The following is a 27,180-nucleotide window of genomic DNA, read 5'->3' on the forward strand; positions in this document are numbered from 1 at the left end:
ATCAGTGCAGTGTCAAATTAACCTCATGCTTCTGCTCCTGAGGTCCCTTTGTTGCGGGTGATTTTTCTGCCACAAGATTCTTTCTTTCAACTCTAATTTTAGTCCATGTGAAGGACGAAAAAGGGTCTTATATGCTTGTCATGAGGCTCGTTCATGGGATTCCCCTCTGACTCAGCACAGCCTGGCCTCTTCAGCTGAGATCCCCTTGAAATACACCTAGGACTTAAAATAGCATCACAAGCTCTTTCCCATGTACGTTCTGGTAAAGAGAATAGCCCCAGTGCAAGCATGGGAATTTGTCTCATTCTTTTTGTTTCTCCAGATTCTTTTTACAGTATAGCAGGACAGACTAAGCTGACATTATTTTGAGAAGAATTTGAGAAGCTGGAAGTAATTTTGTTTGTTTCCTTTGTTCTAGGAAAGGGATCCACAAGGCCCTGCCAGCCCTCCTTGTTTGGGGCAGAATGAACAGGCTTGCAGGGCTTGCAGGCTTTTGAGCTGTGTCCTGGCCCTCACTGCTTCCTCTGAAGGAAAATGAGCATAGCAGAGCAGGAACTTCACTGATCCAGAGGACTTGCACATGGAGAGTACGAGTTTCACTGTTTTAGTGGAAGGACAATGATGCTGGTGAGTCTATGTAGCTGGTTAGTTGCTTCCCCACTTGGAACATCAGGGACACACAGAGCTCTAACAGTTAATACTAGAGTCGAGAACATTTCTGTAGTTTTTGAAGGTGCTGAGTGCCAAGTGACCAAGAGCTGTCCAGGCAGGAAAAGCCTTTTTTTCCATACTTCCTTGAAACATAGCCAGGCTCCATAGTTTTCATTTCACCTATCCCCTTTTTTGAGGTCAGGACACCTTGGGCTCAAAATTGTAATAATTTGAGAATCCCCAATAACTGTTTTTTAACAAAGCCTCTTGACTTAACAGATTGGCCTATCTCTGCCAGGCAGGTCATTAATTTCCAGTCTAATGCACAAGGGAGAACATTGTGAAATGACTGCATAAAGAGGCATTAGAGTAAAGATGATTTGGGGCTATTTGCCTGGCAAAGAAATTGAACCAGCTACAGCTTTTCTTTTACCTGACTCATGGCTGTATTGCAGGGATCAGATTGGAAAAAAAACAAGTGAATATTATTCACCTAAAGTCTGCTTTCAAACCCATCTTTGTGCACCTCTTGCCAGATGACATCATGCTTCAGAGGGTGAAACAATTTAAACTATAGAGATGAAAATTATTGGTTCAAATAACTTCCTTAAAACAGCAACAACAACAGCAGACTGAGGCTTTGTAAAACTTATTTGAAAACATCTGTTGCTGCATCTCTGGGGTAAAATGGCCTAAACTGTAAAAGCTTTAGTCGTCTGTCATAGTGGTTGCTTTACCAGCAACAGGGTATTTAAAAGACAGTGTGGCAAAAGCCATACTGAAAATAAAGGCTCTGAACTTAAAGTGGTTTAACAGGTTTGTAACACTAATGCTGTTGTATCTGTACATAAAATGGTATGAAAAAATGCAGCGTTTGTAGGCAGAACTAGTAATGTTCCACTACTAGCTAATAAAACTGTCACCTCCAAATATCGCAAGAGGGTTTCTAACATCACACAAGTGTCTGGGGAAGAGAGCTAGGGCAGTTGTTTAGGACAAGGGGCTAAGGGAGAAGCACCAGATGCTGAGAAGCAGCACACAGCATCCAGCATACAGACAGAGGAGCAGGTGACCACTGCTGGGGCCCAGGAGCACAGCACTGACTCTGCTTACGTGAAAGCCCCACTAGAGACCTCATGCAGGTTGCAGCCTGCTGAAACATTTTGTCTTCTTCAGCTTGTGTGAGTTCAGTGTGTCTGAAAGCAAGAATAGCTGAAATACAGACTATTTCCTTATTAATGTTGTGTAAAATTATGCCACTCATAACAAGGCTATTCATGGAGCCTGGGACTTGTCTTTTCTTAAACATTTGTGATGTGAAACTTCTAAGAAATCTATTAGTAAGGAAATAAATGAAAAAAGTATGAAAGATCAACCTCATTGATGCGTGCCTGTAACAAAAACAAAGAATTAAGAACATGTAAGTGAAAGTGTCACACTTAACATTTCCCAAATTATTTTTCATCAGTTTGTAACTTCCCGCAGTTTGTGCAGACATTCAGAGGAAGATCATGTTCTTTAATCAGCAGTGAAGTAGTTGGTTTACAGCTAATTTCGAAGGTGTCTGCATTACATTCCAAGGTTAACAATCCCATCAGCTGAGAGAAGTCCCTGCTTCTCTAAAGGTGCTAACCCTTTGTTAAGGCTGGCTCACAATTACAGCCCCAGAGGCTAGAAAGCTAATCAAAGATTCAGGTGCTGAGATTCATTTGTGCCATACAGGAGCAAGCTGGCAAGAACACTCCGTTGCTGAACTTGCAGACCCCACTGACCTGCACTTCTCTCTTGGTCTCTAAAGTCTACCCTTCTTCTCTATCCTCTGCACTGGGATCAGCTGCAGGAGGAACCAGATGACCTAGGGGTCCTTCCAACCTAAATTATTCACTGATTCCATGTAATGAGCTGGAATTTTTCCAAAATGTGAATGGGAAAGGTGTGGGCAGGCTCCTGTTGGAATCCCAAATCCCTAATGAGACATACACACAAGTCGTGGTAGGCCACCCACCCCTCCAGGTCCTACCAGCCTGGCAGAGCTCAGGGACCTGTTGCTGCCTGTTCAGTCTGTGTGAGATGTGCAGCTGGTATAAATTAGGGAAGACTTATTGATTTCAGCAGAGCTATTTTGACTGAGGGTCTGAGTCCTGGATTTTAGGGCAGAAAGCCTTTGAGTTTAGGTGATGTCAGAGGTTTTTGGAGAGATGGGACCCAGTGGAGGATTCAACCTTGCACCTGGCTGCACAGACAGAGCAGTGCCTGGCTTATGCACTAGGAAAAGCTCCTGGTAATTATGGCAGAGTGGCTGCTTGTTCAGGGGGGTGGCAGAACCCAGTGATTAATGCAGTAGTCCATAACTAGAGACACCTCACGTTAGTCCCTTCTCTTTCACAAGCCATATTACCTTGAGCACATCCTTTTTTGCCTTATCTGTGCAGGTGTTGTGAGAACCAAATCCCATAAAAGATAGAGTGCTATTCAGATACATCAGAGCTGTGCACCGAAGGAGTCCTGTAGATCAGGAGGCCTCCTTAAATGAGCCTGCCCAAGTCCACCTTAAACATAGCCTCCCAGCAGTTTTCCTTCAGGATAATTAAGCATGCAGTAAGTTAAGAAGTGGAAAAACCCACGGAAGCATCCATTTCACAGGTGGGTGCAGCTGACTGTTTCCTCCCAGGGCCTGTTCCTCCTGCAGTTCTGTGCAAGCCAGTGCTTTGGCACAAATGCTCCTGGCCGTGATGGTGACTCACATTTGTATACAAATTTTGCAGTTGTTAAGGGTATCAGAAGATCACCCACTATTACACTACCATGTGGAGACCTGTGCTGGTCTGCAGGGAACACGTACTGTTTTATCGCACCTTGACAAACCTTGAGGCAGAATGCGATTGCCCGCAACTTTGTCTGCATTGCCCTCGAGGTCTGATTTTCTGCATGGACCAGTAACCTGGATGCTGAGCCCCAGGGATCCTGGGGCACCTGCCTGCACAAGCACGCCTGTTGCAGAGTGTGCCCTCAGACAGGTCTGCACAGCCCAGGCTGTGGTCGGGTCAGGGAACAAGCTGTGCTCACAGACCTTTCTCAACTGCTTTTTGAAGGCATTGTAGCTACAGCGTGCCCAGGGTCATGCAGGGTGTCTGTGGCAGGCCTGGGTGTTAGGCCAGGCTCCCCGGAGCTCTAGTCCAGGGACTGGTCCGTGCATGGACTTGTGCCTCTTCGCCACATTCAGAGCTGGTTGCAGCCTGCCTGGAGGCAGAATGCAGAAGCTGGTCACATCAGCCCTTGTTGCGGGATCTTGTGCATTATTTAGGCAAAATCCTCCAGCCTGTGTTAGGCAAGAAGTCAGGTTAGGTAATTAGAGTGGTCCTAGCCTGAAAGCCTCCCAGCTGGCTATGCCCTGTATTGGGGTGAAAGGCCAGATTTCTCACAACAACGGAAACAGGGCAAGAGGGAGGGAGAAGACTGTCAAGTGCTCTGCTTCCATAACCAAGGCGTTTTTGCAAAGAGCTCAACACCTGAGGTGCTCTGCTTTGGGAAGGATTCTTGTTGCACATACGTCCTTAGAAGTGTTGACTTTCTTACTGTTCACCTGCTCTGAAACGAGAATCCTGTGGATTAATAAATGGGGTTTGGTGTCTTTCCTGGTAGCCCCTCTGGGTGCCCTTGGCTGCACACTCTTTAGTAAGCTGCAGAACTGGCTTTTTGCCTCCTGCCAAAATCAAGCTCCAGGGGGGCATTTTTTTTTTCCCCAGGAGAGAATGTGTGCTTTTGCTGGCAAGCTTTGTGTCTAAGCACTGGCTCTTTCCGAACTCGTGATGCCAAGAGTGTTTTTATATATTTACTTCCTTTATAAGGACATTAGCAGGCACCCCACCCGCCCCAAGTTTTGCGTCCCTTGATAGGCTTCTATTTCACAATAAATCCTCAAACACAATGGAGTGTTCCTCCTAGAACTAAAATAACTGTAGACTTCGTTAGGGAACTCTGCAGCCAGGGATGAAATTTGTTCCCTGCTTGACATCCCTTAAACGATGGGCACAGCAGCGTGCCCTTGGGGCTGTAGTATCTGGCAAGCCAGACGGAGAGGGGAATCCTAGCTCTGCTGCAGCCAGTGGGTGTTTCCATGCCGTCAGGATTTCATCCCAAGGCTGTGCTGAAGTGGGGAGGGGTGGTTTTTCCTGCCCTTTCCGTCCTTAGGGCAGGGTAGCCTTTCCCACCCAGATTGGAGTCAGATATGCTGTAGCGTTTAGCCTTTGCTGAGCTCTGGTATTGCCTTTATATGACACTTTTTCTTGACAATTTACAGCAAATAACATCGTGATACAGCTGATGCATATGGAGCAAGAGATAGGGACTGTCAGAAGGCAGTTCAGGAGCTTCGGTCCTTCTCCACTGATTATAAAGAGACCCTAGAGAGATTAGGCTTCTAATGTAGATGCCTTTATTAAGTGCCTAAGGATTAGATAGCATGAGCCTGACCCCAAATGTCCCTCTAGGCAGATGCTGAATTAGCACTGAACTTGAACTGGAACAGGGGTCTGGAAGAGCAAGAATCTCAGCTGTTCAGTCTCTAGGAACCATGTTTAGCCCAAAAGCACTCAGAAACTGGTCACCTGTCCTACCCCAAAGCACAGAGACCTGCAGAACTCCTTCCACATCTTGAAGCAAACTTACGTCCTTGATAGACATTGATGGGTTTCATTCTTTTATTAGTAATATACCACAGATGGAGAAATCAACAGTCCCACTTATGTCTTGTATCATCAGAGGAGAAGCTGGGTGAAAGTGCCCAGACAATCTTAAGAATTGCATCTTACCTTTAAACTACAGAATACAGCAAAAAGCAGGGGTCAGGACTCCTTCATGGTCCCAAATCTGGCAATCAGTTTAGCCTGAGGATGTGAGCAGGATGCATCAAGCAGGCATCAGTAGTTGGGTAATGAACAATTAAATGAAATTCCTGTGTTTCAGACCATCTAGCTGGATGAAGCTCACCATCTCTGCTGGGCCAAATTTGTGTTTGATATAATTTCGGCGAGACTTATAAAGTTAAAAGAGTGCCAGATTAGAGTGATTGCCTGTGATCTACTCCAACAGTGACTTTTGCCAAGACTTGCCAGCTGTGAGAATGAAAGCCTTCCCGTAAAGAGCAGTCCTGAAAGCCACCGGCATGTCCTGTGGGCAACTGAGCAGCTTTGAGACAGGGGACAGCTTTGAAGTCATTGAGGACTGGGTGAGCATGATTCCCCCTACATGCTGTTTGTGCCAGCTTTTTATTTTGGCTTCTGCAGGCAGAGTGCCACAGGGAGGGATCATGCTGAGCAAAAAACCTGTGTGTGTGCTTGCCTTAATTTTATTTTTTACCCTTACATGATTTTCAGCAATTATCTAAATGTCTTCTTTTTTTAATTACTATAAATTCAGGAAAGCTACTGGTTGGGCATGGTGAGTGAATCCAGAAGAACGTAACAAGGTGAATTAAACACCCACTATTCTTTGCTTGGGGGAGATTTTAAGCAGGGTTGACATCTTTATCCCTTCTCTTGAGGCAGCTGAGGCAAAAAGAAGAGATGCAACTCAGTGTTAACTTGAGTGTTTCCTCCCTTTGATCGTTCTGAGTCACTCAACCTTCATGTTCTTCTCTTGCTTCTTGGCAAGTGACATGTCCAATGGGGTGAACAGTTCAGCTGCTAGCATTAGGGGTAGTTTTGGTTGTCCCAGTGCCTTAAGAAAATCTTGGACCATGGGTGTAGGCACCTCACTTGTCCTTCATGTTCTGCTGACCCTCTACTTTTTTTCAGCTTCTGGTAAAAAGGTGCCTTGGTGGCAGACTTGCTCTGGGCTTCTCTGTCCTGAGAAACACTCATGTGGAGGGCTTGGTGCTGCTCCTGGTGCTTTGCAGTGAAGAGGCTGGTGCAAGGTGTTGGTTCTGTTATCCAGCAAAGGAGCTAGAGTAGATCCAGACACTCATCTCTTGGCAAGGCAGGGGAGACAGCTGGCTGGCCGTGGCAGAGCTAAGGTGGCTTGAGGGATGAGCAGGATTGCACCTCTGTACGTTTTACTTATGCTACTGTTCTGGAAGTTGAAAGCATTCAGGTGGATGATGATGAGTAGCTTGGTAAGGATGTTTTATAATCAAATTATTCTTTGTTTTTGTTGTAGGTTGAAAACTTAATCAGCAATCATAGTGCTGGTTTAGTGCTGAATATTCCCCACAAAACTCAGGACAGGCAAGTAAGCATTATGATTTTGGTTGAACAGTTCATTTGAGGTTATGCAGCAGGTTAAAAGAAATTCTGAAAGCAGAATTTGGAAGATCATGGCTTGAGGTGCAACTGCTGCTTCTTGGACAAGGAGCAACGTATGAATCAAGCCATACGTTAAGCACTGTCCTTTTAAAAAGGCACAAATATAACACCTTCAGATGCTCCATATGGCTTGGAATTCAGCTGTGGTTTATACTCTTGCTGTGTGAGAAAATGAGAACGGAGGTGTGTAGCACTTTATCCCTGTCTTATTTACGAGCAGTAGGAGAATGTCCTGCGAAATGTGAGCAGCTAATTTTAGGCGACAACATAGTTTAAGGTGCCAAGCCTTCCAAATGGGGAGGAATGTATATCCAGCTAGTCTGTCTTTAGCTCTGAGCTGCTCTAGGGCACTGGATGTTTATGCCACCTCCAGTACATTAAGTCTTTGTGTGGAGACATAATCCTTTGTTGTGACATTAGTAGAGGTAGCTGTTACGGAAATGATTGTGAAATCCTTCGTCTTATGGAAGAGGAGAAGAAGGAGGTGCATCTGAGGTGGTTTGCACTGTGTTAATGCTCTCCAGTCTCAAATCTCAAGGGGCTTTCCGAGTGCTAATTAATTAAGTCGGGGTTGTCTGTTTTCAGCAGTGGACAAACAGTAGCGTAGGGAGTGTGGAAGCTGAGCTGGCGTTGCACAGGGACCTGAAAAGACCTGAGTAAAACGCAGGGTTTGATTCCCAGCTAAGATGCCCTACACTTAGAGGCACGCAGGAAGGAGGCCAAATTTAAATGACCCACTACACACTCCCTATATTTTTCTTCATCTTCTCCCCTACTTCCCAGCACACTCTGCAGGGATGTGGTAGGGACCGTATGGCACAGTGCATTCTGCATATGCTCCTGCCCCTTGCTTTATGTTGGCCCAAGGTAAGTACACAGATCTTGCACCACTTCTACCCCGGAGAGGTCCTGACTCAAAGGCATGGCTCTGTCTTTTTAAGGCCACTTCATGTGCAGCACAGAGGATTCCTGTCCGGTACCCAACCTGCTCTGTCACACCCCAGGCCAGCAAGGACTAAGAGTGCCCTCTGCTGCACTCCTTCTCCTCATCGTTCCATGGCAGCATTCCACTTGCTGTTTGGGAATAAACAAAACAACTCTTTAATATACAAACCAACTCTTTCATATTCTAAAGCTCTTTTTGTGCAGGCGGTGGAGAAGCCTGGTTCTGTATTTCAGCAGCAAACAAAAAAGATCATGCCCTGAGATAAAAATGTGTTATATCCTGCATCAATCCTGAGGCGCAAATAAAGCACTATGGGGAATTGCTGTCCTTTATCAATAATCTTTACCCCGTAGCTTTTCATTGCCTCATAAAACAAGCAGCTCCTAGTTGCAGGAGTTCAGATGGCAGCCTTTACAGTCATGAAACTTTCATTTCTTGGAGCTGGCAGCAGCAAGCGCTGGTGATGCACGGTCAGTTATGGTACCTAATTGTGCCTAACAGCGCTGAACTTTCCGTCTCTCCCTCCTGTTCAAAGGAAAAACATTGAGCACCACAAAGCTGTGCTTATTTAAGTCCTCAGCTCTTGCAGCCAAAAAGGAATGGATGTAGGTAAGGAAAGGGGGGTTGCATTAAGAAAGCTGTCCCAAGCTTCATACTTTTGGAGTTAAAAAGAGGAAAATTAAAAAATAATAATCCTGCTTTTACTGGGATTTGATTTACCCACGTGGAAAGTAACCAAGCTGCAGGCTGCGCCGGCAGCCCCGTAACCACCAGGGCCACAGGAATCTGCTCATGTTCCTTGGAATTTGGACATTTTTTGTTGCACCCATTTCGGCTTGCTTTCCAGATTGTCACTCAAGCGCGGGGCACGCCCCCTCCAGGAGGCTATTTAAAGAGGAGCTGGTGTGCAACTTTCTCCAACGAGCGAGGAGAAACTCCGAAGGAGGAGTGAGTCAGTCGGCAGCCTGAATCCCCTCCCTTCCCTTTACTCGGGATGTCTGGCAACTTGGGGACAGTGACCTGGACCCTGTTCCTCCTCCTCCTTGCACCTGGCTGGGTATGTATTGCACTGCAGCAGCTCTGTTTGCTGGCTGGGCATTGCAGCTTCTTGCTTTGATGCATGCGAATGCTTTAGGCTGGATAAATCTTCCCAGGTGCCACCTGCCTCCAAAGGTTTCTGAGAGAAGTTTGGCTGTTAGCAGAACAATGCAAATGTACTGTGTAACTAAATGACGCTCGGAGCTGCACTGCGCGTAATGCCTGTCAGCTATGGATCTCAAAGCTCTTGGCAAATGTGAATGGATTTTTTTTTGACTCCACTCTTGTGAGCTAGAAGCCAGCCCCGGTGTACAAGAGGGAGAGGTGAAGTCACTGAGTTTATGTCACTGCAAGGAATAAAAGTCTTGTATCCCAGGTCCTTACCATCACCATCCTTCCCCAGCTGCCACTGCATCCACCCATGTGTTCCCAAAAACTGATCCCGAGGGGGAAATTAGACTGCAGCCTCTCCAGAGCAGGATTTGTGCCTGTTTTTGTGTTAATACAAGTGCTGCACAGAGCAGCTGATTCTGCTTAGGACTTCTATGTGCTATTACAGTACCAGTAATAGCAGGAACATAGCTGCAGTCATTAATGTACCTGAATTGCAGTTAAGTGCCTTTTGGATCAGTGAAGAAATCAGGTTCACAGAGCCACTGTGCCTTGCACGGCTTATTGTGCTGATAGATGTAATAAACTTCTGGTTGATGAGGTCTGTTTGATTGCTCCTGGCAGCACCCAGCATGTGCCAGCCACTTTCCTGCCAGGAAAGGCGTCCTGTGCACCTAACACTACTGTGATCTAAGGGTAATTTCTGTGATTTGGAATGGTCATCTTGATTGTTGCTCTGACCCAGCTTTGGCAGCATTATATTGGTCATATAAATGAAGGCAGTGAATCCCACCACTGTGACACTTTATTATTACCAAATTTATTATTTTTGCCAAGAAAGGTTGGACCAGGTGATCCTTGAGGTCCCTTCCAACCTGGTATTCTATGATTCTGTGATTACTCTGAGGTGATGTCATTTTCCCTAAACCTGCCAGCTACCTCGGAAATGGGACTTTTGACTTTCTTTGAGCTCTGAGAGTGGTGTTTAGTGGATCCAGCAAGGAAATGAGAGCTGTTACTCCTGAGTCTGCCTCCTGTGTTGTTCAGAGGCGAGAGTAGAACCAGGATTGCTGGGAGTTATGTTTAGCTCTGCCAGGCTCAGCCTGGGCCAGTCTTCGTGTCTCCATGCTCTGTCTGTGAAATGGGAGTAATGTTTCTTGTCTCTTGTAATACGCTGTTGTACAATGTGCTGCAGCAACCTTGGGAAGATGCCTTGAGAGCCTGTGGTGAAGGGAGAGCAGGTATTATCCACGGTAATTCAGTGTTTTGGCTGCTTTATCTACTGCCACTCTTGGAACGTGAAAGAGAACCAGTTACGTGTTTATTATATTACTTCTACCTTGCAGTGTTACCTCCTGGCTCCCAAAGCACTTTGCAAACAGCTAGCTCAGCTTCAGAACACTCCTTTCCCAGCCCTTTGAATGCAGTCACAAGCCCAAATGCGTTTTAAAAATCCTCTTTGGTTTGGCCCTCTTAGCTGGTTCCCTGGGCTCGTGTGGACATTGACTGATCAGGAAAGAGAAGTCCTGACGATGCCACAGAACTGCTGCAGTGGTGTGAGCTTGTGTCCCCCAACTTGAGCCTTCCTGAGGGTGTAGGGGGAAGAGGTTTTATGTGGATATGAAGCAGGAAGAACATTCTCACTTTTTCTTTTCCCCCAGGTAACTGGGTTTGGTACTGGCAGTTGGGAGGAAGCTTGTTCTGGCTTGTCAGCTGAGCAGATGGGACCTGGGAGTCAGTGGTGGAGAGCATGTATGGAGCACAGGCAAGGGAGTCCTCTAGTCTGTTTGCACTCCTGTTGTGGCTTGGCCATTGCTCAGCGGTCCTGGGAGTGGCAGATGTACACGTAGTGATTGTGATCGATATGAGAAGTGCCAGCAAAGCCAGGAGCAGGGAGAGCTGATATTCCAGGCTTTAGCACTTTCTTAAATCTATAGCCTTGGTCTCTGTAAGACTGGTTCTGTTCTGCTGCTCTCAAAGTTCACAGAAATGCACTGCTAACCTCAACAGCAACAAGGTCAAGTCTGTAGTGAACTTGAAGTTAGGATCCTGCTCAACGATGGTAAAAGTGTAGTTTTGGGGACAGACACTTCTGCAGAGGGAAGGAAATTAAATGTTCTCCAGGTTGAATCCCTTTGCACCCAGGTCAGTGGCATATTATGTGGAAATGCTGGTCTTTGTGTTACGTGTGGGTCTGTAGCAAAGCTCTGAATGTGAGTCCTTGCAGTTCTTTGGGACAGTTTGGGCAGTTTCAGCACTGTATTGAAACAACGCCTAGACAGTCCTTGAAAATAATGCAGGGTGGAGGGTGCTCCATGCAAATGCAATATAATCCATTATTTAGCCTCTTTGAAATTGCTGTGAAAGCAAATTAAGTAATGGAGAACTCTAGGAAGTTGGTTCAACGTTGACTTTCTACCAGCTGTTCCCAGCTCAAGAAGTTCCCCTTGCCAGGCAGTTATTCAGTGCTGACGGTTGAGTGTGCATGAGCCAAAAAAGATTTCAGCCTATTCTCTCCTCTCTCTTGGGCCCATAAGAGGAGCGGGAGTTATAAATAGCACGAGCTCAGTAGTAAAACAAGCAAACAGGAGCCCCAGCACACCCTGGGGCCAGGTGGACTAGGTGATGAAGAGAGGCATGTCTGAGCTGACTGATCAGAAAGTCTTGAAGTATTGAAAAGAGCCCTGCAAATACGGATGAATTGGGCCTTTTAAGCCATGCTTCTGCTCACAGGTGGGGGAAATGAGGCACAGCAGAGGTAGGGGTGCAGAGTCACCCGGCAGGTCTCTGGTACGTCAGAGATCTGAGTCCAGATGTTCTTGTGCTGAAAAGCAGCCGTAATATAATGAGGAAGTGAAGCTGATTGTGAACAGAAGGTAAAACCAGGTGGTCTAGTTTCTTCGGGTGAGTTATTAAATGAAATAAACGGCGCCAACAATGATTAATGAAGGCAAGAAGGAAAACTCGGTTGGGTTTAATTCCATTGCATTCTCTGTTATCCTGAAAGAGGTTGGTTTGGTTTGTTTTTCAGTAGGAGAGCTATTTTGAGAGTGTTTCTTTATATGGCCTGTGGCTGACACTGCATTGGAAAATGCTTGTTGTCATTATTTTTTTTAAGTGCATGCATTGCATCTTAATATAGGTCCTGTATTAGGAATGCTTTGCCTCTTTTATGATCTCATGTACCCCCCACCCACTCATCCATGGTTGAATAACATGTCCTTTTGGCAGCTACAGCAGTTGCATACATGAAAAACAGTAGGAGAGCATTTCTGTATTTTTAGCATCTTTTAATGCACTTTAGCAGTCGGGAGGAGATCCCTGTGACATGCCAGCTCCCAGCGAGTGGCTCTGAGACTGCCGTCTGAGAACAGCTGGGCTACAGGCAGGAGAGGCTTGTTTCCAAAATACTTTGCGCTAGGAGTTTTCAAGGAGAATTACACTGATTCCTGCTGAGCAGGGTGAGACTCTGGGAGGACTTGTGAGTTAAGATCCCTGTCCTACACCATACTGTGCTGATTGTTACAGAAGTACAAAGCAGTTGGCATCTTCTGACCCCACGTGAGCTAAAGTCAGAGCAGCTGTTCTGAGCAACAGTCAAAACAGCTGGAAGAGTTTTACTACTGTTAATGGTGACAAACACAATATCCAAGGAAGCTGTTTCACAAGCAAGGGCTGGGTGGGATATAACAAGTGCAAACAGAGCTGTAGCAAGATATTTTTTTTGCTTCTGTTCCAGGTGTCCCCCCCTCCTGCCTGCCCCCAGGCTCTTTCCAGCTGCTGCAGCCCTTCTCCCTGGGTGGCAGTGGCCGGGTCTGGCAGGGGAGCCATGAGGGTTCTGCCCTGTCGGGTGCTTTGATCTTCACCCAGCTCACAGCAATACAGGATCCCAAAGCGTTTTGCTGGCATCATCTATGTGCAAGGGTTGTATCAGCCCTGCGGCAGCAGCTGCCCCTGGGGTGGGAGCTGACCCATATCTAGCAACGCACAGCATGTGAGCACTGCAAATTGGAGTAGTGCTCTTGCATCCCTCTGAACTACCTGGAGAATTTTATTGGGCAGAACGGAAAACCAGGCTAGAGTTGGCACACTGGTGGTTCTGAGGAGGTATAAGAGGATCTTTAGAGACCATATGCTCTGCACCTTTCAAGGTTGTGGTTGTACATCTTGCCCAAATCTGGGCACATCCAGATGTGAGGCTGGTGTATCTGCTCCAAACTGATTCAGAACAAGGAAGACACAGACTAGGTTGTTGGAGTGTTTGAAGCATCCTGGGTTTTCCGGAGAAGGTAACCCTCCTTCAGACATAGCCTGATCTCTGTTTAGCTGCTGAAGTGGCATAAAAGCCATAAAAGGTGGGTTTCAAGAGGTGGCCAGCACTTCTGCAATGCTGTCAAGTGAGGCAATTGTAGATTCACAAGGTTCCAAGAAAGGTCGGTTGCACTGTATGCTTTGGAAAGGGGAGAGGAGAGGGTGCATCTCTGGGAATAACAAAGAAACTATGACATCCAGGGAACAAAATGGAACTCGGGAGCCTTTGGGTCAGTTTTCAGTGCTGCTGCAGTCCTGCTGGCTGTCTTTGGGCAAGTCCTTTCGCTATGTACCTCACTTTTTCCATCTTCAGACTGGGTCTAATGGTGCTGCTGCAGAGTGCTTCGATATCTTCTCCTGAGCAGTGCTATGTAAAAGCTGGGAATTACTTACTGTTAATAATTACTAGTTTATTGTTTCCAGGGAAGCGGGGGGCTGAGCTGCATGTGGGACTCCAAGCTACTTCTTGTCCTGTTTGTTTTGGCCCTGCTTCTCAGAGGCATCTTTTTTTTTTTTTCCTGAGCTCCAGATGAGTTAGGGATGAGGAAAAGATTAGTCTTGCAAGTCCTTGGGAGCTGCACACACATCCTCTGTAGCAGGGCTCTCCAGTGGAGGGTGAAGTTGGTCTTCCCTCCTCTTGATGGGTTGTCTGTGCTTGAAGCAGAATTGTGTTTTTCATTTTTCTGCCTGGCTGGCTTGCGGGAGACTCATTCTCTCCATGGCTTGTTTGCCCTCCAGGTAGAACCGCAGGCCTGCACGTATCCATGCCAGTGTCCCTCCCAGCCTCTGCAGTGCCCCCCTGGCACCAGCCATGTGTTGGATGCCTGTGGTTGCTGCAAGGTGTGTGCCAGGCAGCTTGGCGAGCTCTGTTCCCTGCAGAAACCCTGTGATCATCACAAGGGACTCTACTGCGACTTCTCCAAAATCCACAGAGGCAGCGGCATCTGCTTAGGTGAGAGCTGTATGTTCTGTTATTGTGCGGTTTTCTTGTGGCCCCTTCAGACCTCCCAGAAAACCCACGGCATCGTCAGAATTTCCTGCAGCGCTTGGAGCTTCATCCAGCATCACGTTGTGAGATCTGTGCCAGCCCTGCGAGCCAGCAAATTCACTGATACCTTCACACATGCAACCTACTTCCTCCTGCAATGAAGGATGTTTCTAAAGGCATGAGTTGGGGTTTGGGACTCTCCTTTGTTCCTGTGACATTGTTAGGAGACATCCTCTAACCCTGTAGCACCTGTGGGTAAATACTAGCAATCTGGACTTTTACTGGAAAGTACAGTTGCTTGGAAAATCTCACCCAAAATCTCACTGCCTTGCACTGGAGATTAGCATTCTGCACTCGACTGCTTACATGCAAAAGGCATACCATATTTCTGGCTGTAGCACGTGGGTGGAAAGAGCTGAACAACTCGTTTGCAAATAGTGTGTAAGTAGAACACGAGAATTACTGAGCCAGGTAAATACAAATGCAGACCTGTTTTCTCTCTTGGTGCCTCTTTTTTAGCCAGAAAAGAAAAATCTTTTTGATTTTTTTTGTTTAGTAGCTATTTTTAAAGCATGCAAAAATTATTTTGGTGTAGAGGAAAAAAAAGTATTTCCTCAGTCTCCTGTTCTTTGTTTAAAAACAAGACTCCTCTGCCCCGTCTTTGCCAGGAGCTGACCGTTTTTTTAATCCAAGCTTTTCAAAATAGTGAAGAAGGCAGGAGGGCTGGAAAGCTGAGGTGAATGCTTTGGGAAGTGTTCAGCCACTGCACGGGGCATGTCTGGAAATGGTCCAGCAACCGCACTACTCGCACCACCCCGAGACAGGGACATTGGGGGTTTGGGGTGGAACTGCACTGTTTTGCAGTGCCAGGATCACATACAAACTTTTTAAATCTAAATAATGAATTTAACTTGTAGAAGGTGTTTTCTCTTTTCTTATGAGAAATTTTTATAAGTTGTTTAGCCTTTCTCCCCCAGTTATTGTGATCTTTAGAAACCACATGCGCTTCCTAGTACTTTCTGCAGGCATTGATACACCTAAGACCTGATGATTGAAGCTTAATAAGGTAAACGTAGGCGTAATAACATCCATTGGGTGTAAGCTGTAGACTGCCTAATTAAGATGGGAAATGAGGTGTATGTTTGTGGAGTAAAGGTAACTAAATCACTGGAACAATTTACTCAGGAGTGTGGAGGAGTCTCCATCTCAGACTTCACATGAAGACTGGACATCTGTCTAATAAAAGTGCTTCGTATTCACCATGACATATGGGTTTGATACAAAGATTTTGGAGTCAGAGTCCCAGATCCCTGCTGTGTAGAAAATTAGACTTGAGGACCGCAACTGTCCTTCCTGTCTTTAAATGAGAAATTAAGATTTCCATGGCAAAAGTCCCAGGTGAACATTGACCAGGATATCTTCCCTAAATTGGACTGAAGTTTTGGGATGTAATGTCCTTGGGTGATATTTTTCTGATGTCCACACTGATCTCTTGGAAGATGGGGGATTCTGGAGGCAGTGAAAGAAGCTGAAGGTGGAGCGATGAATTGAATGAGGAGAAAGATCAGTGTTTGTGAATAGAGGAGAGGATTTACAGGTATCCAAGTAAGACGTGATGGGAGCAGAGAGGTGTTCAGGTGTCATGGGAAAAGCTGCTAGGTTGGGTACCAGCCTGAAGGCCATATCAGAAGAGATAGGAAGGGAACCATCAGAGTGAAAATTACTGTGTATTTGTTTAATGTTAATCACAGTATGTAGCATTTCACGTATTGCAGAGGAATTCTTCCCTTCCTGCAGAGACCCTGGAGTATCAGAAGGGTAGAGATGATCCCGTAGTAACTCTAGAGTAGGAGAGCCTAAGGGTGGTAGGGTGGCCTGGATGGGTGCAGGGAGCTGGCAGAGCTGCGGCCAGTGGAGCGGCTCACTTGAGCTCTGCCATATTCCCTGCAGAAAAGGGCAAAAGTCTCCTTGGCTGGACTTGGTGTTTGGAGGCGGGAGGCGACAGCGGTGCCAAGCGGAGCTGGTGAAGAAAGAGCTGTCTCACTCCGCTGGCACAATCTGCTTTGGTGCTTTAATTGGATCAGGTCAACAGGAAAGTGAGGTCATTGTAGGGTAATGAAGGGCATGACAAAATGATTGAGTTTTGAAAACATAATAAAACCCCCGAACAGGCTGCCATTCCTTGGGTGGGGAGGAGTGCTGCTGAGGGAACAGCATGATCAGTTCATTGGGAAAGGGAGAGGGCTCGGGCTAAAAACCAATGAAAGAGGATTTAAAAATAAGTATGAATGGTTGTGTAGAGGGAAAGTGGATGGCTTCCACTTTGATGGAAAAAGTGAGGATTTTGAAACTTCTAAGTAGGCGCACAGGAGTATTTTTATACCAATGGTATTGAAAAGAGTTGCAAGTTGAGATCCAGCTCTGGTTAGAAACAAGGCACTAGCAGCCTGGAAGGATTTGTGTCCCCTCAAGGACTAGGTGGGATGGAAAGAGGCTCTTGCTCCTTGTTTGGTCCAAACACTTAATGTCTGAGACAATGTTCCATGGGCGAGCAGGAGTAAGAGGAAAATAGATCAGGTTTCCTGGTAAGCCTCCACAAGCAGCCAAGAATCCTTCATTTTGCTAACTTCCCAATAGAGGTTTGCATGGATTTTTTTTTGTTTTTTAAGGGTCAGGATTGCAGAAAGCAGCAGCTGATGAGAACTGTCCAAAAGCAGGATTTCTGTCCTGTGAACAACTCTGAGATTTCAACATTTCATTTCAGGCTGAAAGAAAAAAAAAATATTAAAAAAAAAATCTCAAAACTTTCCATGAGTTATTTAGAATACTCATTTGGCTGTGTCAAAACTTTCCAATTCCATTATATCAAAATGTTTCATCTTGATCTTTATAGTATCTAAAATAATTACCCGAGCAAAATGCTTCCCCCTATGGATACTGTCCAACAAGTATTTTGGTTGAGCTATTGTAAGAGCATAAAGGAAATCTTTGATATCGAATTAAAATGCTTCAGTTGTTTCTCATTGAAAACATTCCTGACATTGATCTGTGCCTGCAAAACTCTTAATCAAATAAGAGTTTTCTGCTGGAAAACTTCCACTGGAAAAATGTTGGCTAATACAGACGTAAGAACTTGTGAGCGTTGCTCGCACTCCCAGACTGAAGATTGCTCCTATGTGTCAGATATTGTTGCATTTCCTTTTTTGCTCATTTAAGTTTTATCGGTAAGGAGTAAAAGACTCGTAGGAGGCCTGGAGATGAGAGATCTGGAGATCAGAACAGAGAGAAATAGAAAAAGTTGTGGCTGGAAGGATTCATGCATCACAGAAGAGCCAAAAAGGTCATAAACCCAAAGTGTTATTTCCCTTTTGTACATACCTTTAGATATGTGGGGAACCAACTGCTCTTAGGAGAATGTTGCCTTTGGTCTCCTAAGAGTAACAAGGAACAAAGCTGCTGGCTTACGTGTCGTGTCAGGAATGCATCTTGCACAACACCGCTGCCTGGGCACTCTCTGAGCTGGCCAGGAAGACCTCTGACTGGAGAACAGGCTGTTTACAAGCTGTAAAGACAAAGTCCCACTTAGTAGCTCATCCAAGTGGAGAAGAGATTTTTCTAGAGAATTTTGGGAGGTCTGGCACAGCTGGAGCCAACTTCCAAAAATCGATGTCAGGAATAGCCTTGGGTCCAGGGAGACAAATATGAAAAGCGCCAACTTCTGCTGCGTCCAGCATTGGGATGGCAGAGCAGGGGAGAGTCTGCGTGTGGGCACTGGTCCCCCACCAGGAGCCCTGTGAACCCCTGAGGCAGAGGCCGTGCTGCTAGCCCCCTACCATCTGCTCAGCTTCTCCTCCTCCTCTTCCCCCTTCCCACAGCTCACGAGGGCGCGACTTGTGACCTGCTGGGCAAGATCTACCACAACGGAGAGAGCTTCCAGCCCACCTGCAAGCTGCAGTGCATCTGCATGGATGGGGCCATCGGCTGCATCCCGCTCTGCTCCGATGACCTGCGGCTGCCATCCCCTGAGTGCCCCAACCCGCGGCGGGTGAAGTTCCACAATAAGTGCTGTGAAGAGTGGATCTGCGAGGAGGGCAGTGAGGAAAACCGCTTCGAAACAGCCATGGCGGGTGAGTGGTGGGCAGACGCGACAGGGCTGGGAGCTGTTTGCTGGGGGATAGGGGTGGATCCAAACTGCCTTTGGATCGGGGCCCTAAGTCACATCTGGTTTGAAACTGGAGGTGACTGTTTACTTGGTGCACCGTGGTGTGGGTACCAAGCGTTGAACTCCAGATCCGTTAAGGTGAGACTTTAGCGATGCTGCGGGGGTGCTGCGGGGAGGCACGCACACCCTCTGGTATTGCAGCAGAGCTGGCTGGAGCTGGGCCGTGGTAGGAAATGGCGCCATGCTTGCCTGCGTCCTCCTCCTGCTGAGAGGCTGAGTAGCTCACAGGGTGGATCAGACCTTTGCTGCTGTTCCTGAAGAGTTAGACCAAGCTGGGAGCAGCCATGGAGCTGCCACATTTTATCCCAAGCCCTGAACCTCATCTTGTGTCTCTTCCGTGTTGCTCAGTTTTCAGGGAGGATCCAGCACACAAGCCGGAGCTGAATAACCTGCAGGAGAACTGCTTGGTGCAGACCACCGAGTGGAGCGCTTGCTCCAAGAGCTGCGGCATGGGTATCTCTGCCCGAGTAACCAACGACAACCCCCAGTGCCGCCTGGAGAAGGAGACCCGGCTCTGCATGGTCCGGCCCTGCGACTTCCCCATGGAGAAAACCAAGGTACTGGGCTTGGGGAGAGGGGACACAACACCGTGAATGCCAGGGACAACCTGGTTAGGTACTTGTCAGGCATGAGCCCATCTCAGAGGGTTTGCTCTCTGCTTCCACTTTTTCTGTGTCCTGTTGGCCAGTGACAGAGATAGAGCACAGGCCTCGGTGGACCTTTCGTCTGATTGTCATGTCCTTGTTAACACATCTGCTCTCTCCCTAGAAGGGGAAGAAGTGTGTGCGGACCCCAAAGCCACGCCAGAGCCTCCACTTTGAGTTTTCGGGCTGCACCAGCACGCGTTCCTACCGGCCCAAGTTCTGCGGCAGCTGCACGGACGGCCGCTGCTGCACCCCATACGTCACCAGCACCGTGGAAGTGGAATTCCGCTGCCCTGAGGGTGACTTCTTCCAGCGGAAGATGATGTTCATCAAGGTGTGCTCCTGCCACTACGACTGCCCCCGAGACAATGACATCTTTCTGGCCACCTATCACAGGAGGATGATTGGAGACCACGTCAAGACAGAGAGGCAGTAGCCCTCTCCGTGCCAGATCCACAGGCCAAGGTGTCAAGAGGGCTCTGCAGCGCTTTCGTGGCTGTGTCCCAGGTCAATGCAGCCTCTTCCCCCTCTGTGAGGGGCTGTGCTCTTCAGAACAGCACCGTTTGCCACCAGTGGTCCCAGTGGCCTTCCTAACAAGCCGAGGTGCGTGAGGGCACAGCCCCATCTGCTCCATGCTCCTGACCTTCACCCGTGGTGGTGCAAAGGTCAGCGAAGGAACCAGAAACAGGCTTGAGCTGCAAACTTGATCCATGTTCCCACTGACCAGATGGGAGAGTGGATCAAAGCCGCGTGGCTCCAGCCTGTGTCCAGCTGAGAGCACAGCAGGTACGATTCCCTGTGGCCACTGGCCTGCCAAAACCATGCGGCAAACCCAGAGCATGGGACAGGGGAAGCCCAGGAGGCCTGAGCTAAAGCCGAGCTCTGCAGCCTGTTTTCTAGCAGAGTGGGGCTCTGCTGCGTGTTGATGCAAAGCTTCTCAGTGAGGAAAGTGGTCCTGGCCCGGTGCTGGGCTTCTGCTGAGCTTTTCAACTAGTTTTGGCTAATTGGATCCAACAAGTTGGCAAAAACTCTTCCCCATCCTAGTGCCCACCTTTCACCCTCCCGTGTGCTTTCCCGTCAGCAGCTTTGTTCCAGATCTGTTTGCTCCTAGAGAGGCTGGATCATCTGCTGGGCGACCCGTTCTCCAGGCAGCTCAAGGCTGGTCTTGCATTTTTCCCCCATTAAATTCCTTTTCGCCTTGTGTGCCAGTGAGGATGATGGTGAAGACAAGGAAGCAGCCAGTTGTGTAGTGTCACTGCAGGAGATGGAGTGTGGCTCAGGGCCTTCTCCAGAAGATCTGAACCCAGGAAGGAGTTTAGAAAAACGGATTTGGCCAGGCTGTAGCTTTGCCTCTGGCGCTGGCAGGGCAGTGTTTTTAGTGCCGTGATGAGCATGTCCTATTGTCCCTTTTGGTAAGCTCTTCAGAAATGGCTCTGGGGTGGGAGAGGGCCTGGACTCCGCCGGCTCGCACATCCACAGTGGGGCTGCAGCGACGTTTCGGCTCTGGAGTCTTTGCTGGTGGGTCGCAAGTTGGAGGAACGCAGTTCAGCTCGGGTCTTCCCCAGGGAATTTAAGGCACTGGCAAGAAAAATGCCCATATTTGTAAATAGAGTTACTGAGGCAGTGGCACGGAAAGCTGCGTGGTGCTGGAGTCTCCAGCACTGGGATTCCCTTCTTGCCAAACCTGTGCAGAGTCTCTGCCGTTAGTGACGTGCTGATGGCCAACTTGTAGCTCCAGGAGAGGCCACCATCACAGGAGTGGTCCTGTAAGCCCCCAGCCTGGCCGGCACAGCCAGGAGCAATGCAGCCCCATGCACCTCAGCAGCTCTATGGTGTCTCTGAAGTCTTACCAATTGCATTTAATGTGTGCTGATTTTTAGCAGAAACATCCAGGTAAAGTGCCGGATCTTGTTCCTTAAATCTTTCTGGCCTTTCACCTCTGGAAATCATGATGAATTCCTGTCCCGGCCAGGCAGGAGCAGGGGTCATGCTGCAGCACTGAGGCTTTACCCCACCACAACTGCCACCCCAAAGCAGAACCTGATGCCAGAGGATAATCCCAGCCATCAATAAACATTGCCCTGCAGCTCGTAACTCCGCTGAAACGCTAGCTCGGGGCCTGTGTCTCGTCTCGGCCCCTCTTTTCTTGCTCTCTCAGCCTGCGGAAGCTCATGAGCCTTCAGCCTCCTGTAATCAATTAGAACTGTAAATAATTTATCTGATGTTGGTTTTTTTTTTTTAAAGGCCTTTGTACAGTTCTTGTATCCTTTTAGTACAACCTCGCTCGGGGCCTTTTCTCCCCTTGCCCTCCAGGTCTGCTCTGAACTTTTTTCTCCTGCTGTTTACACAGCTTCTGAGTGTAAAACTACGCTGAGGTCGCACTTTACTCAACGCTAATAAATATCTCTTTATTTTTTATATCCCTGGCAGCATCCCTCTGTGTAAGGCTCCTGCCCGGCTTCCCCTACAGTCTTTCCCCAGTGCCACCAGCCTGCTGGGACCAGTGCTGGGATCCTCTTCAAAGCCAATGGCTGGCTGCGGAGAGGATGGGGGGGTCCACAGGAGAGAGGGGGGGGCCGTTCCCCTTCCCGAACAGCAGCGGGGCTGGTGTTGGTGTCTCATGGGCACCTCTGGGAGGGGACACACAGACCCCCCCCCCCCCCCCCCCCGCCTGCTTAAGGACCCAGAAGTCCTTAATACCCGGTTAAAAATAACCCTGGGAGCAGATGTGAGCAGAAGTCGGCGATAACGGGGCCAGAACGCGAGGGGCTTTGCAGCGGCTTAACAGCTTACGGATTCATCCCCCTCTCATCACATTAGCCAGGGGCTCCCCCCTCTCCCACCCCCGGCACCGCGGTGGGGGCGAGAGGCTCTTCCTCTCCCCCCCCCCCCCGCCCCAAACCTTCTTCTTCCTCTGGGGAAGGCTTAGGGCTCCCTGGGGAGAGGCAGGTGACCGGGGGGGACGGGACGGGACACGGGGGGACAAGCCCCGGTCGAGCGGGAGCTGCGGGGGGGGGGGGGGTGTCGAGGCGCTGAGCCCGGAGCAGGACCCGTCCCGTCGCTCTCTGGAGGCCCTGGGGGGGGGGGCGGGGGGTCCTTGCCGGTGTCCCCAGGGCGGTGGCCGTTAGGTGGCACCAGGCACCTCCCTCCAGGGACACCCCGTCCCTGTCCCCGAGGCAGGGGGCACCCCCCTCCCCCGGCCACCCAGTGCCACCGCCGGGGCTGGCAGAGAGGGCGGTGGGACCCTTGGTGCTGACGGGGGGGGGGGGGGGGGGGACGGACACGATTCCAGCCCGCCCCCACCTCCGTGGCCGTCCCGGTCGTTCCCCCCCCCCTCCCCCCTTATCGCCCGCAGCCGCCGCCTGCGCAGCACCGATAGCCCGGGCGTGTCCCCCGCCTTCTCGGGCAGCCGGAGCCGTGCGGGGACCCGCTGCGGAGGGAGGGAGGTTGTTTGTTTTCTTCTCCCCCCCTAAAAAAAAGGACCAAAAAAAGGAGGCGGGTGAAAATGACCGTAAAGATCTAGAAAAGAGCCGATTCCGCCGGGTTTGGGGGGGGGGGGGGGGGGGGTTGGGGCGAGGCTGGCTGTGCCGGTCACCCAGACACGCCCGGGGGTACCCACGGCCCGGGGGGGTGCCTGGGGGAACCCGCGGGAACACTTTCTCCTTATATGGGGCGGTGACGTCACGGCGGCACTCGGAGGCCGGCGTTGAGGTCACGCGCTCCCCCTCGCGGGGAGGTGGGGGGGAATTTCCTGGCCCCGCCCCTTCTCCCACCGTGACGCCACACCGTCACCTGCCCGCCCCGCCCACTGCAGCGCCGCGCCGCCGGCGGCCCCGCCCCCTCCGCGGCTCTGACGGGCGGTGGCGGCAGCCAGTGGGCGCGGTCGGCGGCGCGGGGGGGCGGGGCGCGCGCTGACGTCAGTGGGGGCGGGGCCTGCGGTGCAGGTGGAGGCAGCGCGGTGCGGAGCGGAGCGGCGGCCCCGGCCCGGGTAAGGGGGGGGGGAGCTAAAGGGGGGCCCGGCGTGGTTGTGGGGTGGGCTGAGGTCACAGGGAGTTTTGGGGGGCCCACAGTGGGGTCAGGCCGGTTATGGGGCAGGGGGGGCTATAGGGGGGTCTGGGGCGCTCTGGTGGGGGGCTGTAGTGAGGTCAGGCTGGCTGTGGGGTTGGGGGGGTTATGGAGGGATTTGGGGCTCCCTAGAGGGGCCGGTAGTGGGTCAGTCTGGTTATGGGGTGGGGGGTTATAGGAGGATTTGGGGTGCTCTGGGGGGCACGTGGGGGGGTCAGGCTGGTTTGGAGTGGGGAGGTTATGAGGGGACCTGGAGTGCTGTGGGGTGAGGTCAGGCTAGGTGTGGGGTGAGGGGCGGGGGGGGGTGACCGGGGGCTGGGGGAGCCAGGGGGATCCATAGAGGTCAAGCTAGATGTGAGGTGCTTTAAGGTGCTCTGGGGTTTTGGGGGGAGGGTCAGGCTGGGTGTGGGGGACCCACAGTGAGTGAGGTGTGGGGCAGGGGGGTAGGGGGAGATGGGGGGTGTCCTGGGGCTGGGAGATACCAGGGAGGCACCTGCAGGGGGTCAGGAAGCGTATGGGGCAGAAGGGGGCATGTGGGGTGCTTGGGGTGGGGGGGTGGGGGCAGTGGTGTCAGGCAGGGTGTGGTGCGAGTGTGGGGAGAATGTGGGGGGGGATCGGGTGCACTGGGGCTGTAGCAGGGACCCCGAGTGGGGTTGGGGGGTGTGTGGGGCTGAGGGGGAGGATATGGGTTGGGGAGGGCTGGGGTGCTCTGGGGGGGGCAGTGGAGGGGCCCAGAGCAGGCTCAGGCTTGGGAGGTGGAAGGGGGCACAGAGGGCGCGGGGGCCCTGCCCCACAGCGGGATCCCAACCCTGGGACTGGGGTGTTTCCCCCCCCGCCCCCCGGTGTTGTTCCCACTGCTGCAACAGAGGGGAAAAGGTGGGTGCAACCTCGGGGAGTGGGGGTCCCCCTGCCCCCCCCACACCCCATGGTCACAGCAGCAGCGCTGGTCGTCCCTCCCTGGGAGGAGGCAGCTCCCGCGTTGGCATCTGGGTCCGGCTGTGATTTCCCGGAGGTGTCCGGTGCTCGCTGGGGTTGCGCTTGAGCCGCAGTCGGCTCAGCCTGGAGCTTTGGGGCAGCCACACTCTGTCCCCTCTCTCCAAGACGCCGTCTGCGCCTGCTGAGACGGTTCCCAAAGCCGGTGGCGGGGGCCGCCTCCTCCCATCGATACCTGTCCCGGTGCCGATTGATGCCGCGCTCAACCAAGCAGTGCTAAAAATCTCACCATCGACTTTTATGCACTGTTACCCGCTGCGCGACTGCGGGAGCAGGGGATTTCTTTCGCCACATCCCCTTTTAGACGGGGTGCTTTGCGCTGACGTTGCGACCGGAGGAGCGTGCAAGCGGGACTCGCGTCCCCAGCGGTTCCTGCAGTCTCTTCTCTTCCTGAATTTTGCCCTCCTGCAGCCGTAGAGGGACGAGGGGTCGGTGAAACCTGCTCGCTAGTCCGTGCTGTGGGATGCGCTGGGGGCTTCCCCACTTCCCGGTGGGCTCGGCAGGTGCCGCAGGGTCCGAGCCACTGGCCGGAGTCGCAGGGGACAGCGGCTATCTTTAGGGCTGTGTTGCAATGGAGGGGTGTGCCTTGGCTCTGCGCTGCCGGCAGCCGCCTCCTCGCCCGAGGATTGCTTTACGCCGAGGCTCCCGCGTGGGAAAAATAAACATTTGCTTTGCAGTTTGCGGGAGTGGGTGTTGGGGTGCACTGTCCTCTGCGGGGTCTGTAGCGGGGCTGTGGGGCTGGCCCCGTCGTGGGGCTGAAGTCTGGGGTCAGGCGGTGTTGGCAGCTGCCTGCAGTGGGGTCGCTGCCAAGGCTGCTGGCCGGCCCTGCCAGCTCGGGTGGGCAGGGGCTGATGTCGGGCAACATACGCCCCGTGTGAGGTCAGGCTGTGCAAAGGTGCGTGGGGCTGTGGTTCGGTGTGGGGTGGACCAACGGCCCCCCGGCACCCTCACACGTGCCGTGAGACCTGGTGAGCCGGAGCAAATGGCTGGGGATGGGGAAGGCTGTCGGTGTGAGGAAATCTCTGCTGCCCCCCCAGTGGGGAGCTGCCTTGGGGCACGGGAGCAAGTCAGGTTCTTGCAAGGTGCACGCCAAAACCCTCTTCATCCATCAGCTGTTCCCTTTCTAAGGCTTTAACGAACGCACGGAGGGGGCTCTGGGAGAGCTGGGGTCAGGGCTGCTGGCAGTGGTGCGCATGCTCCCCTCCGCGTCCTCTTTCTGCCGGAGTAACCTGGTTAGTCTGTGGGAGTAACTTGCACCCGTGCCAGAGCTTTGGGTGACACGGAGCTGAGGTTCCTTGTTCTCCCTAATCCTTCCTCCGCAGCCATTGCCCTGCTTGTGCTAAGTGTGCCCGTGGGTGATGCAGCTACGCTGTGCCCGTCCCCAAAAGGAGGCAACACAAACTCGTGGAGCTATTTGTGCCCTCCCAGGTGTGCGGCTTCTCTCCGAGTGCTGGGGTGTGCGTAGACGTGGGTCTCCCCCAGCTCGTTGTGGTGCTGGCAGTCCCTCCTGTTTCTCGCCCGAAGCGGGGCACGTGCCGCTTCTGCGTGTCGTGATGGTAACGGCGAGTCAGCGGCCGCAAAAAGTTCATCCGTGCATCAAACTGCTTCCCCGTGGTCGGGCTCAAGCTGTTCAGCAGGCGGCAGGGGCCTCCCCCGTCCCTTCTCTTGGCTTTGCCTTGCGCTTAAGAGAAACTTCAGGCCTTCTCGAGAGGGTTTGAAACCCTGCCGAGGAGAGAAAGTGCCTTCTCATCCGCGGCGGTGCTGCTCTGACGAGGCTTTCCTCCCGGCACGCAGCCTGGCAGCTGCTGGAATTGCCTGCAGCCACATCTCTCTGCACCGTGCGTCCCCCCTGGGCTGGCACGGTCCTTTCGGAGCTGCTGGTGGGTGAAGATTGCTTGGAGGGTAAGGAAAATATCAGCTGTTCTCTGAGCGGGGGACTCTGAAGTTACGTCACTAATTTAATGTATAACGGAGCTTTTTCTGAGCTCCATCTGCAGCCCTTGCCTCGGGAGGAGAGCAGACTGCAGAGGGTCTCTACCCCGGAGGGCAGATACCCTCCCTTCTCAGCCGAGCAGCGTTTTACCTTTGTGCGTGTTCCCACCTGCAGGAAGAGGCTCGAGGCGGTGGTGGCTGGAAGTTTGGGGTCCAGATTGGCTCTTGGCCATGCTGGGTGCTGCAGGTTGGAGGTGTGGGAGCTGTTTGAGGTGTGATTCAGGTGGCGGGGAGGGACTCACCCACCATCAGCCTGGAGATCTCTCTCTCAGTGAGCTGCCCAGAAAGGATGAGGATGTGTCAGTTGTCCCTTTTACGCGTTTTTCTTCACCTAGTGATTTGTGCGAGGCTCTGAGTCAGGCTTCGCGGAGAGATGCTCTAGCCAGCTCTCTGTGCTTAGCCTGGGACTAGCGCTGGGTGTGGGACTGCAGCCGGCGCGTGGGGACGACCCCTCTGAGCAGCCTCGCGCGCTGGATGTGCTGCCGAGGCCGTGGTGGGTTCGGTTCGTGGCTCTTGGGGTCCCTTATGCCGTGAGCACTGGGACTGTGCCGGGCCAGCCCTGGCTGAGCTGGTGGGGACAGCCAGGGTGGGCTCTCTGGGGCTGGTGGGGTCCATCCGAAGCGGCCAGCCCATCTGCGTGCTTCTCCCCACTAGAGGCTGCTGACGAACAGAGCATTTTTCTTTCCCTGGCTCTGAGCAGCGGGGTCTTGAATTTGCAGGGCTGAGCATCCCAGCCTGAGCTTTTCCTGCTGATTCACCCTGGAGACAGCAGCGGGCTTCCCCTCCGGCAGCGGCCGGGTTCAGGGGGCACATCTGCTCCCCTGCCAGGCCCACAATGGATCTTCCTGCTTCATTAGGTCTTAATTAGGCAAATGCAGCGGGACCGTGTGCGAGGCCATTGCCAGGGGACACGGATC

The 27,180-nt window shown here is 51.3% G+C and overlaps 1 protein-coding gene across 3 annotated transcripts in view; it reads left to right on the forward strand.

Annotated features, from left to right (window-relative positions):
* The window catches only part of LOC126047383 (CCN family member 2-like), a 43,875-nt gene extending 21,999 nt beyond the window's left edge, over positions 1–21,876 (forward strand). For 2 of the 3 annotated variants that reach the window (XM_049820949.1, XM_049820951.1), the window contains 6 exons: positions 419–627; positions 8,747–8,956; positions 14,098–14,311; positions 18,223–18,474; positions 18,918–19,126; positions 19,338–21,876. In XM_049820949.1, coding sequence (XP_049676906.1) covers positions 8,894–8,956; positions 14,098–14,311; positions 18,223–18,474; positions 18,918–19,126; positions 19,338–19,649 — 1,050 coding nt within the window. In that variant the 5' untranslated portion in view covers positions 419–627; positions 8,747–8,893 and the 3' untranslated portion in view covers positions 19,650–21,876. Of the gene's footprint in view, positions 1–418; positions 628–6,450; positions 6,665–6,807; positions 6,880–8,746; positions 8,957–14,097; positions 14,312–18,222; positions 18,475–18,917; positions 19,127–19,337 lie in introns of those variants that run through there. The other variant, XM_049820950.1, reaches the window with a different exon arrangement.
* The last annotated feature ends 5,304 nt before the right edge of the window (positions 21,877–27,180 follow it).

Source organism: Accipiter gentilis, chromosome 17 (assembly GCF_929443795.1).
Source record: "Accipiter gentilis chromosome 17, bAccGen1.1, whole genome shotgun sequence".
Lineage (NCBI taxonomy): Eukaryota > Metazoa > Chordata > Aves > Accipitriformes > Accipitridae > Astur > Astur gentilis.